We start from the raw sequence: 15,363 nt of genomic DNA on the forward strand, positions 1-15,363 counted from the left end.
AGACACTGCTTAAAATGTATTGATTTACACACAGGTTTTCTTTTTAATTCACTCTCATTGGTTATACACAATTTCTTGGACATATACAAGTAAAAAATAAAAGTATACAATCCTTGTACAAACCTGCATCTTCTGCCAATCTGACCATGATCTCCATTACCGTTAAGAAGTCCTCCTCATTGTTACTGAAGTCCCGGAGGACATCGAGCAGCCCTCTGGCAATAATCTGACTGTGGAGACAAGAAACGATCCACACAGTTACAGGGGCAACATGGACTGCCGCTGCACTAATTACAAGCATCGTGTTCAGAGCCGGTAGTGAAACCAGCGAACAAAGGAAAGTCAGCGACCTCCGTCCAGAGGGAGGAGAGACCATCCAAAGATGGTCCATACAATGTCAGTCACCACTGTATAGGAACCAGACCGGTACCCTCCAGCCTGGTGGTCACTGGAGGTTGAAACTGTCCACTTGGGACTAGAGAAAACCCTTTTTCTCCGTTTCTGATTGATTCTTCAGGCCTAGATTGACTCGGAACACTGTCCCCATGACAGTGGGAGGGAACTGAGTGACGAAAAATGCAGAAGGAAAAGGTCCAAAGAGGCATCCTGATGGCCACCTCAATCTCGAACGGCCTCTACCCACTAGGTGTCAGTAGAATCCCCCTGGTTGCCCCCCACCCCATGACGGGACAACTAAAAACGTCTCTAGATGTTGCCACAGGTCCACTGGGAGCAAGATCAGCCCCGGTTGGGAACCATCTCATCAGATTAAAGGTACAAAGGGAACCCTCTGTACTAGCTTTGCAACTCTTCTATAAATCTAAAACTGCTTCAAAGTAACGTTTAAAGACAAAACAAAACCAAAGACCAAAAGAATAAATGAAAAGTCAAGAAGAGGTACTGCTACACCCACTAGAAGAACTAAAGTTACGGGGCGCCTGGAGGGCTCAGTAGGTGGAACACCCAACTCTTGATCCCACGGTCTTGAGTTCAAGTCCCACATTGGGCGTGGAGCTTAGTTAAAATAAAATTTTAAAAAAGAAAAAAATAACTAAAATGATAATAATAATACCTATGCCTGCAAAGATATGGGACAACAGGAACCCACAGACATTGTTGGTAGGAATGCAAAATAGCACCATAATTTAGAAAACAATTGGCAGTTTCTCAGAAGGCTAAATATACATTTATTATTTAACCCAGCAATTCCCTCTTAAGTATCTATCCAAGTGAAATGAAAACACACGTCCACACACAGACTTGTACACAAATGTTCATATTAGCATGATTCACAATAGCCACGAAATGGAAAACATCTCAATGTACCTCTACTGGGGAACACAGACACAAGACACCAACTCTACATACAATGGAATATGACTCAGCACTAAAAAGGAACCCTAGGGGTAACAACAGGGATGAATTTCAAATGTATTTTACTAAGAAAAAGAAGCCAGAGAGAAAAGACAACATACCACACGAATCCATTTATATGAAATTCTAGAAAAGGCAAAACTTCAGCCTCCAGAAACAAATCAGTGGTTGCCTGGTCAGGAGTGAGGAGGGAGCAAGGGACTGCTGGCAAAGGGATGAACAAGGAAACAAGGGAATGACAGCAACGTTCAAATGTGACTGTGGCTGAGGGTCGCATGACTGTTTATATTTACCCAAACTCATGTCACCGGATGCTTCAGATGGGTGAATTTCACTGCATGAAAAATATGCCTCAGTAAAGCTGTTTTAAACAAAGGCATTAATGAGGGGGAAATCACCGTGATCAGCAGGGCTTAAAGTGGAGGCCTCAGGGCACAAAGGGGACAGGCACTCCTGAAAGCCTTCCTGGAACAAATGGAAAGGAGCCCCTGCCTGCCTCTGCCTGCTCCTCTGAGCCCCTGACAACCCAGGGACAAGACGCATCATTTCTGGCTATGCATCAGAATTAGCTGAAGCCGAAAACCCACCTTGATTTGCAGGAAAAGACTAGAAATGTGGAATTCAAAGAGGTAGTCTTTTGGCCCAGCACACTACAGGAAGAAATCCATCAATTCAAGCCTGTCCACGGAGAGACTTATACCACCCCTGGGATGAAAGGTCGAGATGTGGCAGCCAGGAGGTTTGGGAAAGACGAAAACAGACACTATAAAGTCCCTGATTACATTTCACTGGACCACATTCAGGTCGGCCTCCCCTGGGAAATCAAGCAACTAAGATCCCCAATCTGCTTGTAGGGCCATAGAAAGGATAGACAGATCTGCATCCAGCCTCAAGTGGTCACAAGGGACCTGCCCTCTTAAGGAAAGTAAGGAGAGGGGTAAGAGAGGGCCCCCTGAAGCAGGGAGGGATGAATCCACTGCCGTGAATACAGAATGTGAGCGAGCCAAAGACTTAAACAAATCGGTGCTTTGGCACCAACACTCTGGAAAACCTGGCTGCTTTATGGAATGACCTGGAGAGGTCATAGTGGATAAGCAGAGTCCAGAAGCATCAGCCTCAATACTTCTCAGTGTCAGCTACGCTAATGAGAAGAAAGAAGAGAGAACGACTGTGGGTGATTGAGAAAAGCATTAGAAATTCTAGGTTAAATGAGATAATGCCTGGGAAGCTCATAGCATGGTCCCCGGCCCATGGTAAGCCCCGTAGTGTGTCAGCCATCAGTACTACAATATAAGCAAAGAGGTGCAATCAAATGTCTACCCAAGAGGGAGGCTTAAATACATTTTATCTATATAACAGCATTCTATATAGAAGTACTTTTAAAGGTACCTGTAGATACGCACTGACTTAAAAGTTGTTCCTAAAAATTCATGTAAATGAAAAAACATGGTGAAGAATTTTAGAGGCAATATGAGCCCATTTCTTAATACAGATTGTATGTGTGTATATATGTGCAATACATGTAGTCGTATATACGTACCCTCACTTAGGAAAAAGTCTGGAACCACATATTACCCTAGCCGTAGTGGGGGGAGAAGGGAAACTCACTATTTTAACTTCTGAAATTGCTAAATGTTTCAAGTATGTGTTATTTTTGTGAATTTTTTAAAGTATAATAAAGACGGCTCAATTTTACGTGGCAATGTTCCCTGGAAATCTTACCGTGGAAGTTACCCCTTGTGTCTTTGTCCCTTCCTTCCCTCACCCACTCGTGCAATCATTACCATGAGTTTAGCTCAATTAAGTAGCCCTAGACTCAGGGCGAGAGATGAGCAAGTTCCAGAGCCTGCCCTGAAGATCACAGTTTAGACCCTGATGTAGGCAAGAAAATTGAAGATGATGAACAGTGACAAGAGCTTTAAGAAAGAGAAGAACACGGGGGAGTAGAGTGTGAGGATGAGCAGGAAGCAGGCAGAAGGACGAGGACGGGGGAGGACATCGCACCCAGATGCGGCAGTGATCAGACAAGGGCTTTAAAATAAGTGTGATTAATATGCTGAAGGTCTCTCGGAAGATTCGGGCGTGCTTGGGCAGTTAAGGAACACAGGGACGCTCTGTACTTCCTGCTCAATTTTTCTTGAAATCCAAAATCGCTCTCAAAATTAAAGTTTATTAATTAAATTTAAAAAATGAAAATGAGGGGCGCCTGGGTGGCACAGCGGTTAAGCGCCTGCCTTCGGCTCAGGGCGTGATCCCGGCGTTCTGGGATCGAGCCCCACGTCAGGCTCCTCTGCTATGAGCCTGTTTCTTCCTCTCCCACTCCCCCTGCTCGTGTTCCCTCTCTCGCTGGCTGTCTCTATCTCTGTCGAATAAATAAATAAAATCTTCACAAAAAAAATGAAAATGAAATAAAGACTGTTTCAGACAAAAGCTGTGAGAATTCATGATAGCAGTCTTGTGCTATCGAGAATTGTTAAAGGAAGTCCTCGCAGCAAAAGGGCGCCAGAGGAAAACGGGCATTTTACAAAAAGAGGTACAAGGCACGGAAGTGGTACTAATGATGGTAAATAGAAAAAATATTTTTGTCATTTTAATCGCTTTAAAAGACAGTTGCATATCTTCAGGAAATAGAGTAACAAGGTATTGTGGGATGTATCACGTGCGTGCAAGTAAAATGTAGAAAAACAAGAGCACGGAAGATGGGGAAGAGGCCACCGAAGCCCACAGAAGCGTGCGCTGCACTCCTGGCCAGTCTCACACTGTACCTTGCACTGCATGCACGGTGGTATCGTCTCATTTGAATACATGTTGTAATAAGTTAGAGAAGTATATTATAATCCCTAGAACAACCCAGTAACAATTTTTCAAAGGGACGTAACTAATAAGCCATAGTGAAGATACACTGGAATCCTAAAAAAAGAAAAACAAAGTCCATAGGACAAAAAAGTGTTTCTTTTATTTCAAATAATGAAATAATGAATAATATGAATAACAATAAAATAAAAATAGCAAGAAGAGTTGAATCAATAGAAAACAAATAACAAGATAGTAGATGTAAACCAAACCATAGCAACAGTCACTTCAAACGTACAGGATGTAAACGTTAAAATGAAAAGGCAGAGATTGCGAAACTGGGTAAAAAAGGAAGAGCCAACTATATGCCTTCTGTAATAACCACACTTTAAATATAAGACATGGGCAGGTTAAAAATAAAAGTATAGACAGAAATATATCATACAGTCAGTAATCAAAAGAAAGCTGAGCGTATGTATTAAATTCAGAAAGGAACAGTACTCGGGACAAAGAGGGACATTACACGGAGACAGACAGATCAACTCATTCAAGAAAACAGAACAATACTAAACATGTATGCACCCAAGATAAGAGCTTCAAAATATACAAAATAACCTGTTAGAACTGAAAAACAGAAAAATCCAAAATTATAGTTGCAGATTCCAATATTCCTCTCTCAGTAACTGACAGAACAGGTAGACAGAAAATAAGTAAGAAAACAGAAGACCTGAACAATATTCTCAGCCCACTCATCCTAATTCACATTTGTAAGATACTCTACCCAAAAACACGAGGATACGACATTCCCTTCAAGTGGACCTGGAACATTCACTGCCATAAAACAATTCCAAAAAACTTAAAAGAAGAGAAATAATACAAAGTATGTTTTCTTTTTTTTTTTTTTAATTTATTTATTTGACAGAGATAGAGACAGCCAGCGAGAGAGGGAACACAAGCAGGGGGAGTGGGAGAGGAAGAAGCAGGCTCATAGAGGAGGAGCCTGATGTGGGGCTCGATCCCACAACACCAGGATCACACCCTGAGCCGAAGGCAGACACTTAACCGCTGTGCCACCCAGGCGCCCCTACAAAGTATGTTTTCTGACCACAGAAGACTTAAACTCAGAATAAAATAACAGAAAGATACCTGGAAAATCCTCCAATATTTGGAAATTAAACAACGTACTTCTAAACAACTCATTGGTGAATGGAGAAATCATTATAGATATTAAAAATACTTTATACTGAAAGGTAATAAAAATATTAATACCAGAAGATGGGGATGCACCTAATATAACACTGAAGTACTTACAGTACTTAACAGTAATCTTACAATTTAAAATGCAGATATTATTTTAAAAAGGCCAAAAAAATAGTTAGACATACCTCACAAGAAGAAAAAGAACAACTAATTTCCCCCCAAAAAAAGAAAATAATATAAATTAAGAGCAGAAATTACTGAGCTAGAAAATAAACACACAAAAGAAAATATCAAAGCTAAAACTTGATTCTTCAACAGAACTAATATCCTTGATAATCCTCTGGTAAGAATTATCCAGGGAAACAAAAGAAAAGGCACCAATAACCAATAACAGAATGGAAAATGGGGCCATACTACAGATTTCACAGACAATAAAAAGAAAATTGCCATCTTCCCACATAATGAGATAACAGATCTAAGCAATAATGATTTGTGACCACTAAAGTCACGAGAAGAAAGGCTGGTGGGAAGTTTTATAATGAAAGAATTCAACACCCGCGCCCACTGCTCAATATGAACATCTCCAGAAGTGGGACACCAGACATTGTTTCCCGATGTTTTGTAATGAGAAGTACACAAAACAACACAGGAAGTATTGTTTAAAACAAAAAATTGAAGTAGAATCTAATCGAGTCTCCAAGTGTAATTTTCGGTTTACAGAAAATACAAAGAACAAAGGATTATGTTAAATTACACCATGAGAATAATGACCACCAAATCCAGAATGTGGGAAATTCTACAAGACTAATGACACCTTCAACAAATAGATGATGTACACAGAAGATGAGAGAGAATCAATTAGATAATAAAAGAGATTTAAGATCAAAAGGAAAAAAAACTATAAACAAAAAAAGACTTAAGAGACACATCTACCTAATGAAATGTGTGGACCTTATTTAGATCATGATTCAAACAAATCAACCATAAAAAGGCATTTCTGAGACAGTCAGAGAAAATTTAACATAGACGGGTAGACTGGAAGGCATTATTATTAATTGGGTTGAGTGTGGTAATGATCCTGCAGTTAGATTTAAGTCTTTCACTGGATAAAATGGTATGTTTTGGATTTCCTTTTAAATACACCAGCAACAAAGCATAAAACTTCTACAGAGAAAATGAACAAATTTTACTGGGACATTAAAGAAAACCTACATAAATAGAAAGATATACCATGTTTATGGATTGGAAGTCTAAATATTGTAAGGGCAATATTCTCCAAACCAACCTATTCATTCAATGCAAACCCAAGCAAAATCCTAATAGGTGGGGGTGCCTGGGTGGCTCAGTAGGTTAACTGTTTGCCTTCAGCTCAGGTCATGATCCCAAGGTCCTGGGATGGAGCCCCTCATCGGGCTCCCTGCTCACTAGGGAGCTTGCTTCTCCCTAGGCCTCTGCCCTCCACTTGTGCTTGCTCTCTCTCAAATAAATAAATAAAAATCCTTAAAAAAAAAAAAGACTTAAAAAAATTCGAACAGATGTTTTATTTTGTTTTATTAGAATCTGATGAGATTTTGAAATTTATATGAAAATACCAAGGACCAAGAATAATAAATCATGTCAAAGAAGAGAAACAAAGTGGCAAATCTTGCTCACTCCAGTATCAAGACTACTACAAATCTACAGTAATCAAGACAGCGTGGTACTGGCTGAGGGGAGACAAGCACGCTACTGGAAGAAGAGATAATCCAGACAAAGACTACTATAAACTGGATCAGAACAGAGGTGACACCCCAGAGCAATGGGGAAGGGACGTAGTTTTGATAAGAGGTATTGTGACAATTGAGAAAATGAAGCCGGACCCCTCTTTCACACAATGAACAGAAATTACCTTCAGATGGATTGTAGACCTAAATATGAAAGAAAAAAAAAAAAGATAAAGCTTTTAAGGCAATATAAAACAGTATATTTACGATCCTGGGGTAGAGGAAGACATTTTAAAGAAGCTCCAAAATGCACTAAGGATAAAGGAAAATGTTGATAAATTTACATCAAAATGAACAGCTTCTGGTCACCCAAAGAACACTGTAAAGAGACCTGGAACACAAGCCACAGGATGAGGGGGAAGATGTTTGCTGCACGTACCTGACCAGGGTTAGAAATCAAGAATTTACAAACTTTCTGCAACTCAACAATAAAAAGAGAGACGATCCACCTTCCCACGACCCACCAAAGAAAGATTTAAACGGGCACTTCACAGAAAAGAAATACAGATGCCCAACAAACATATGAGAAGGTGTTCGAACTCATAAATAAGTAAGATGTAAACTAAAATCACAAAGCGATACCATTATATACACTAGCACGCTGCCAGATTGGCTAGTGTCTTAGAATCTGACAATACCAAGTGGCAGATAAAATGTAGGGCAAAGGTGGGAGAGCACATGGATGCAATCACTTTGGAAGCTGGCACTATTTCCTAAAGTAGAAGACAAGCATGTCTGATCACACAGGAGTTCTCGCCTGGCTGTAGCCCTGCAGAGATGTGTGCTGATGTGCACCCGGATGCGTACACTAGATTGTTCACAGCACAGTTTGTCATGAGAGTGAGAAAACGTGAACTACTCCAACAACAGATAAAATGTCAGCATACTCAAACAACAGGACACTGTTACAAAATGAACAAACTCAAAACTATATGCAGAACCACAAAGTAACATACCCTATATGATTTCACGTATTTCAAGTTCAGAAACAACAAAATTAACTTATTCTGTTTGCAAGTAGATACTTAGGTGCTAAGACCAGAAACAAGATTCAGGATGTGATGAACATAACCATCCAAAGGCGGTCACCACATGGCAGGGAGGGCACACATCCAGGGTGACCTCAGTAACGGCCACGTGGGCACGTGCTTCATAAAAACTCCTTACGCTTCACATCCAATTATCTCTATGGGGCATATTTTACAATAAAAGAGGTTTTAAAGAAAGATGAAAAAATAGAGATTAAAGGAGAAAAGGCATCTAATAATCTCAACAGATGTAAAAGAAGCATTATATAAAATTCAGACCTCATTGAGGATTTGTAAAAACTCTTAGTGACTTTCTTCTATACAATAATTCACCTGTACTCTTCAAAACTGTCAAGAGTATCGTGAGAGGCAAAGAAAGGCTAAGAAACCGTTAGAGATTAAATGAGCCTAAAGAAACATGATGATCAAATGCAGCCCATGATGCTGGGTTGGATTCTGGACCTAAAAACCAACCAAACAGAAAAAAACCCTGATTTAAAGGACCCTCTTGGAACCACTGGACAATTTGATTAAAACCTAAATATTAACTAACATAATATAATAAAAAATCATTAAAAAAAAAAACCTAAATATTAGAGGGGCACCTGGGTGACTCAGTCGGTTAAGCATCTGACTCTTGGTTTCAGCACAGGTCATAATCTCAGGGTCCTGGGATCGAGCCCCGCATTGGGCTCTGCGCTCAGTGCATGGTCTGCTTGGGATTCTCTCCCTCTCCCTCTGCCCCTTCCCCCGCTCACATACTCTCCTGCTCGCTCTCTCAAATGGAATAAATAAAATCTTTTTTAAAAAATCTAGATATCAGATAACGGTATTGTATCAAAGTTAAATTTCCTGACTGTGGTCACTGTACTGTGATTCTATGAGTGAATGGCAAATGTCCCCGTTAGACAAATGCACATGGCAGTCACCACAGAGAAAGCAACGTGACGGCTACACTTACTCTCAAATGGCTCAGAAAAAAATGTGAAAATAAAGAGAGAGTGAATGTTAACTCGAACACGGCAAATCATTGACAGCGGATGAATCTGAGTAAAAAATAGACAGGAATTCTTTCTACTATTCTTGAAACTTTTCTTTAAGTGTGAAGTTATTTTTAAAAGTTTAAAAAAATAGGGGCCCCTGGCTGGCTCAGTTGGTAGAGTATGAGACCCTGGATCTTGGGGTTGTGAGTTCGAGCCCCACATCGGGCATACAGATTACTTAAAATTTTTTTTTAGTTTTTTTAAATTAAGGGGCACCTGGGTGGCTCAGTCGGTTAAGCATTTGCCTTCAACTAAGGTCATGATCTCAGGTCCTGGGATCAAGCCCCACATCTGGCTGCTTGTCCCTCTGCTCCCCCCTTCCTGTGCACTCGCTCTCTCTCTCTCCAATAAATGAAATCTTAAAAAAAATTAAAAACTTTTTTAATTAAGNAAGAGTGTAAAAATAATCTCTTAACAAATTAGAAATATAAATTTTCCTAAGCTGATACGATGTAGCTACTAAAAATACAAAACAAGATAGGAAAAGAAGAAATCAAACTACCAAATTTCACACACAACATTGTGCAGTATGCAGAAAACCCGAAGAACCCCTGGGGAAGTTATTAAAATGAATAAGTGAACTTAGCATAATCAATGGAGACAAAATCAAAATATAAAAATCAATTCCATTTTCATATCAGCAGCAATCAGAATTTAATTTTTTTTTAAGATTTTATTTATTTGTCAGAGAGAGAGAGAGAAAGTGCACAAGCAAGGGGAGGAGCAGGCAGAGGGAGAAAGAGATCCCTGCTGAGCAAGGAACCTGATGTGGGACTCGACCCCAGGACCCCTGGATCATGACCTGAGCCGAAGGCAGACACTTAACCGACTGAACCACCCAGGCATCCCTAGAATTTAAATTTTAAGAAATGATCTCATTCACATTCATGCAGAAGATCAAATACCTAGAACTAAATCGAAAAAGGTACAGAAGATCTCTACAACAGAACACACATACAAACACAAAGAAATTGAAGAAAAATCTATAAAAAATGGAAGGATTAGAAAACTAAATACTATAAAGGTGTCAATACTTTACAAATTGATTTCTAGATGCAATGCAATTCCAATGAAAATCCCAAGAGGTTTTTTTTTTCCAGAAATTGATGCACTGGTACTAAAATGCATTTGGAGATTCAGAATCAAGAACAGCCAAGACAATCTTGAAAAAGAACAAAGTGGGAGGACTTACTGTACCCAATATCAAGATTTTGATGATAAAGTTGCAGTAATGAAGACAGCATAGTCTGGGCACAACGACAGATAAAAAGACCAAAGAAGCAGACTAGGATGTCCAGATATGGACACTTGATCTAAGACAAACGTGGCAAAGCAGAGCATAGATCAAAGGTGGTATTTTTCAGTAAATGGCACTGGGTCAAGTGCATACCACATGGAAGGACATGAAACTTGACCCCTACCTCACATCATACACAAAGAAAGCAATTCCACGTGGACTGTAGATCCAAATGTGAAAAGTAAAACAATAAAACTTCAAGAAAACAATATAAGGAAGTAGCTTTTTTTTTTTTTTAAAGTAGACACCACGCCCAGCATGGAGCCCAATGCGGGGCTTGAACTCAGGACCCTGAGATCAAGACCTGGGCTGAGATCAAGAGTTGGGCGCTTGCCTGACTGAGCCCCGCCAGGCGCCCCTATAAGGAAATATCGTGATGGTCTTAGGGGAGGAGAATGTTCCTTATACATGAAAAGAAAGCACGAAGCATAAAAGAAAAAGTTGAGAAATCGTGAACTACATTTAAATTAAGACCTGCTCATCAAAAGACATCATTCAGAGTACCATCATTTCCCTATCTGTAAAACTGGGATAATAAATGGACTCACTCAGCAGCAATTGCTGTGAGCCTTCTACAATTTAACAGATATAGATATTAAATAGATATTTAACAGAGACTCAGCAAGTATCATCCAGGCTTCACAGAACAGTGTCCTTAAGGAAAGATGTGAGGGAAGGCTGCAGGTGGGGAAGTCCAGAGGACTGGTCAGAACAAGAAACACACCAGGGCTTGTGCGTGGAAGGAAAGGGAGTGCGTCACAGGCAAGAAGGAAGAGGCAGAAGTCAGAAAGCACATCTGATGGAGGAAGGGAGACCAGAAGAGAGCTACCTCCCCCTCTACGATAGAGGGAAGAATGCCCTCAGATTCAGGTTGGGGTGAGCTATCAGTTGAAAGAGATGGCTTAGTTTCTGCTTTCTTCATGAAGTAAGAGTCAAGGTCATCCGTTGAAGAGGCATGGTCTGAGGCTGGAGTAGAATCCTGCCAGCCCCATGAGGAGTGACAACACAACACAGCAGGGCAACTGCACCGAAGTCCCCAGAGCACAAGGCAGTCGAGAAGCAAAACAAGTGAGCAATGCTCCAACTGATACTTGTCAATTATGCGACGTATTTTCCTTTTCTGAGGACAGCACGTGTGAAAGAAACCCAGTTAGCAATCCTAATTATTTAAACCCCAGTAACTTTCATCAGCATTTGATCCCTGGCTCACCAGGTGACCAGTACAACAGTAACAAGACTAATGGGAAAACCTAATCCAAGGGTGCCCTTCAGGCAGAATCCCAGCCACCTAGAGACAGCCTGCTGTCCACCTCACCCACAACAGTCCTCAAAGCTGTCACAGAGAAGTGGCAACCCCTGTCGGCTTAAACCAGACCCAGCAGAGGGCTGTGAGTGTGGGAAGAGCCGGGGAGCTCACCGGTTGAAGATGTTCTCACTGAAAGCATACTTTTCCAGGCGAGCGAGTGGAGGCAGGTTTTCCTGGCCTGAGATGTCCAGAAAGGCCGTCACCCTCATGCTGTCACGATCTGGGCCGTAATCTTCAAATCCATCTAAAGGAGAAGAGGGGACAAAACTGCATTCATCAGGTCACACTTGAACAAAGGCATGCCCTCACAGCACACCTTCTACCCTCATGGCCCTTTCCAGTGGGAGCCTCTGGGTCTCCAAACTTGACAACTCATCTAAAATGAAGAGGGTAGGTTTAGAATCCAAGTGAAGGGTGTCAAGGCCAGAGGCATAAAAAAAAAAGCTAAGTGCCCTTCTTTCAGTGCCATCAGTCTGATGTGGGTCACCTCCAACCAACATAGATGGGAACCTCCCCTCTGCTGGGGAAGTCAGAAGCAAGTGAACAAAGCAGCTAGCTGACCTCTATGAGCAACATCCATGGAGTGCTATGCAAACAGGTGTAAGATGGTCAAAAGAAAAACAGGAGTTTGACCTCAAAATCAAGAATATGCTAGAAAGTCCATCCCAGTTTAGTCTTGTCCTAAACATGCTTGTCATACAGCTTCATGCACCACGTGACACTGATTCCCATCAAACCACACGGCAATAACACCCAACCAGGCCCCTCCGACACGAATGTCCAACAGCTTCCTCCAGCCCCTCACTCTGGCCAAAAATGAGTCTGTGGTCATACTGACTCCTCCCCCTGAAGCCTGCTCTTCCCCGCACCCCAAACTGAGAGCAGGCAGACCCTCCCTCCAACGCAGTGCAGTGGCATGGCTGAGCTCATGGGCACTGGAGCCAAGCATCCCTGGAATAAGATGGATCCCCCAAACACAACTTACTAGCTGTGTGACCACAGTAAGTGATTTAACCTGTCTACACTTCCATGTTTTCAATCAGGGATGATATAAAATGCCCCATCAGGATGTTGAAACAAAGGAGTCTGGGCATGTCAAGACCTGCAGGATCTAGCCCCTCATAATCTGGCCAACTTCACCATGGCCACCACCCTTTACCCACTCTCGCTTCAAAGGCATAAAGGCTTCCCTACTATCGCTTGCACCGTAATAGCTGGGCAAAAGCATTACTAATGCAAAAAAGCAGAGGATTCCTACCTGGCAGAGAAAAAAAACAGTTAATTTAGGCAGTAACTGATAAGAGTTTAAAATAAGAAATGACATGTTTGTGCCTAGGTATTTACTTTGAAACACTAACCTCATTTTTTCTCCACAAATTCTTCTATGCTAGTAATTAGAGCTTATTAAAAATTTACACTGTATAACAGTTACCCAGAGAATTTTAATAAAGAAGTATACATTTGTAGAAAATATATGTGTGATGCAATCAAATACATTATTTCTTGCAGGATCCTTGCCAGGGAGGAATGGGTCCCCACTGAGTCACAGTCAAGCCCCACCAACCACAGTCACTTTGTATGAGCTATTTTCAGTGCATTTCAGGGCCCAGAAGGAACACGCAGCCTCCATCCCACAGATATTTACAAAGCACTGTGGACCTCGCCTGCAGTGGACTTTAAAATATCAAGTTAAAACAGAGTTTGCAGGGCACCTGGGTGGCTCAGTCGGTGAAGCATCTGCCTTTGGCTCAGGTCATGATCTTAGGGTCCTGGGACTGAGCTCCACATGGGGTTCCCCGCTCAGCCGGGAGTCTGCTTGTCCCTCCCCCTTACTCGTGCTCTCTTTCTCTCTCCGCCTTCTCTCTCAAATAAATAAATACAATCTTTAAAAATAAATATATAAAGCAGAGTTTGGTAAACTTTTGGGACCACAGATACTTTTGGAACCTGATGGCGGCCACAGATATGCATACTCAAAATTTTCATAAAGAATCTGGGGTTTCGGGGCATCTGGGTGGCTCCGTCGGTTAAGCGTCCAATTCTTGATTTTGGCTCAGGTCATGATCTCAGGGTGGTGAGATCAAGCCCTGCGTTGGGCTCGGTGCTGAGCGTGGTGCCTGCTTAAGACTCTCCCTCTCCCTCTGCCCCTCCCACCCCCTCTTTAAAAAAAAAGAATCAGGGGTTTCAAAGATCCTCTGAGGTCCACCTGTGTACTTTGTGGGTTAAGAACTACTGTTTCAAAGTAACAAAAAATATGCAGGCACTCTTCGAAAAACCTGTCAGAGAACTAAAGCACTTTGTAATTAGTTCCACAAAAGAATAACTCTTATTAGGGAATATTAATGATTCCACTATGCTAACCGTATAACGTTATACTAACTATATACGTGGAAATAAAATCCATAAACCACACAATACTGGGTAATAACTACTGTTCGTTATTTCCAGGAACTGTGCTCAAAGCTTCGTGTCTAGCAGTGGTTCATTAAATTCTGACACAACAACCACATTAGCCCCATGTTTCTGGTAAGAGAGCTGAAGCTGAGAGACGCCAAGAAAGCTGCCAAAGGCCACACGGCTAGAGAAGAGCGAGTCAGAATCTGAACTCAAACAGTCGGACTCTAAACATTGCACTGTGCTGTACTGCCAGAGGAAACCTACATTTTAATTTTCAAAGAAACCCTCCCACCTCCCCGTCGGAGCTTCAGACTTGGGGACCTTTCCTTAGTTCTTCAAATGCACCAAAATCCTTCATCTCCATGATTTTCTACATGTCCTTCCCACTGCCTGGGACACTCTCATGTCTCCCCCCCCCCCGCCCCACCCCCGTCCCAGCTTAGGTACCCCTCCCCTGACCCCAGGGCAAAGGCCACTCTCCAGTTACAGCCTCTCCCGGAGCTGTGGGCTCTTCGGTCCTAACACTCTCACTAACAAAAGCAGTGGCACTGGGTTTTGTAACCGTTTCACGCTTGTCTCCCAGTGGCTCCGTGGAGGCGCTACAACGCCAGCGCCCCGTGTAGTATCTGACAAGTAGCAGATGCCCCATAAAAAGCAGCAAAATGGAAAGACGCCACTAAAAGAAACGTGAATGAAAACAAATATCAAAGAAAATAACTGCCATTACACAGAATCACACAGAAGGAGCCTTAGAACCGGCCTTGATAAATGCCCTCAGTTTGTGGACCCCTAAATAGATGTGCCCCCAAAGCAGCAGCAGAACTAGGATCCTTAGCACCCAAATGCTCGGCGTTCAAGTCCAGTGTTCTTTCAAGAGATGTGCAGGCAAGTCTACGAAGATGAAGGCTGAAGGACTTGAACACCAAAGTCAAAGGGAAGGGTTATGGTCTCAGAGGCAACCGAAGGAAGGTGAGAGACTTCCGTTTCCAGCCGAGATGGTAAAAGACCCTCACATTTTACACATCAGACCAGAAAACCATCAACGAAACAGCAGTTTTCAGGCACTAGGCAACAGGCAGCACGGACGAGGGCCCTCAGAGAAGGGACACGAACACGGCACCGTGAGACGGCCGCCTCTGACCGCCCAGAGAGCTTCCAGAGT

General features: G+C 42.1%; 1 protein-coding gene across 2 annotated transcripts in view; it reads right to left on the reverse strand.

The window, feature by feature from the left end:
• The window catches only part of LOC103670942 (serine/threonine-protein phosphatase 4 regulatory subunit 1), an 81,507-nt gene that overhangs the window by 42,223 nt on the left and 23,921 nt on the right, over positions 1 to 15,363 (reverse strand). For both annotated transcript variants that reach the window (XM_040638514.1, XM_040638515.1), the window contains exons 3-4: positions 11,916 to 12,048; positions 124 to 230 (exon numbers count right to left, since the gene is read on the reverse strand). In XM_040638514.1, coding sequence (XP_040494448.1) covers positions 124 to 230; positions 11,916 to 12,048 — 240 coding nt within the window. The remainder of the gene's footprint in view (positions 1 to 123; positions 231 to 11,915; positions 12,049 to 15,363) is intronic.

Source organism: Ursus maritimus, unplaced genomic scaffold (assembly GCF_017311325.1).
Source record: "Ursus maritimus isolate PB19 unplaced genomic scaffold, ASM1731132v1 scaffold_22, whole genome shotgun sequence".
Classification (NCBI taxonomy): Eukaryota; Metazoa; Chordata; class Mammalia; order Carnivora; family Ursidae; genus Ursus; species Ursus maritimus.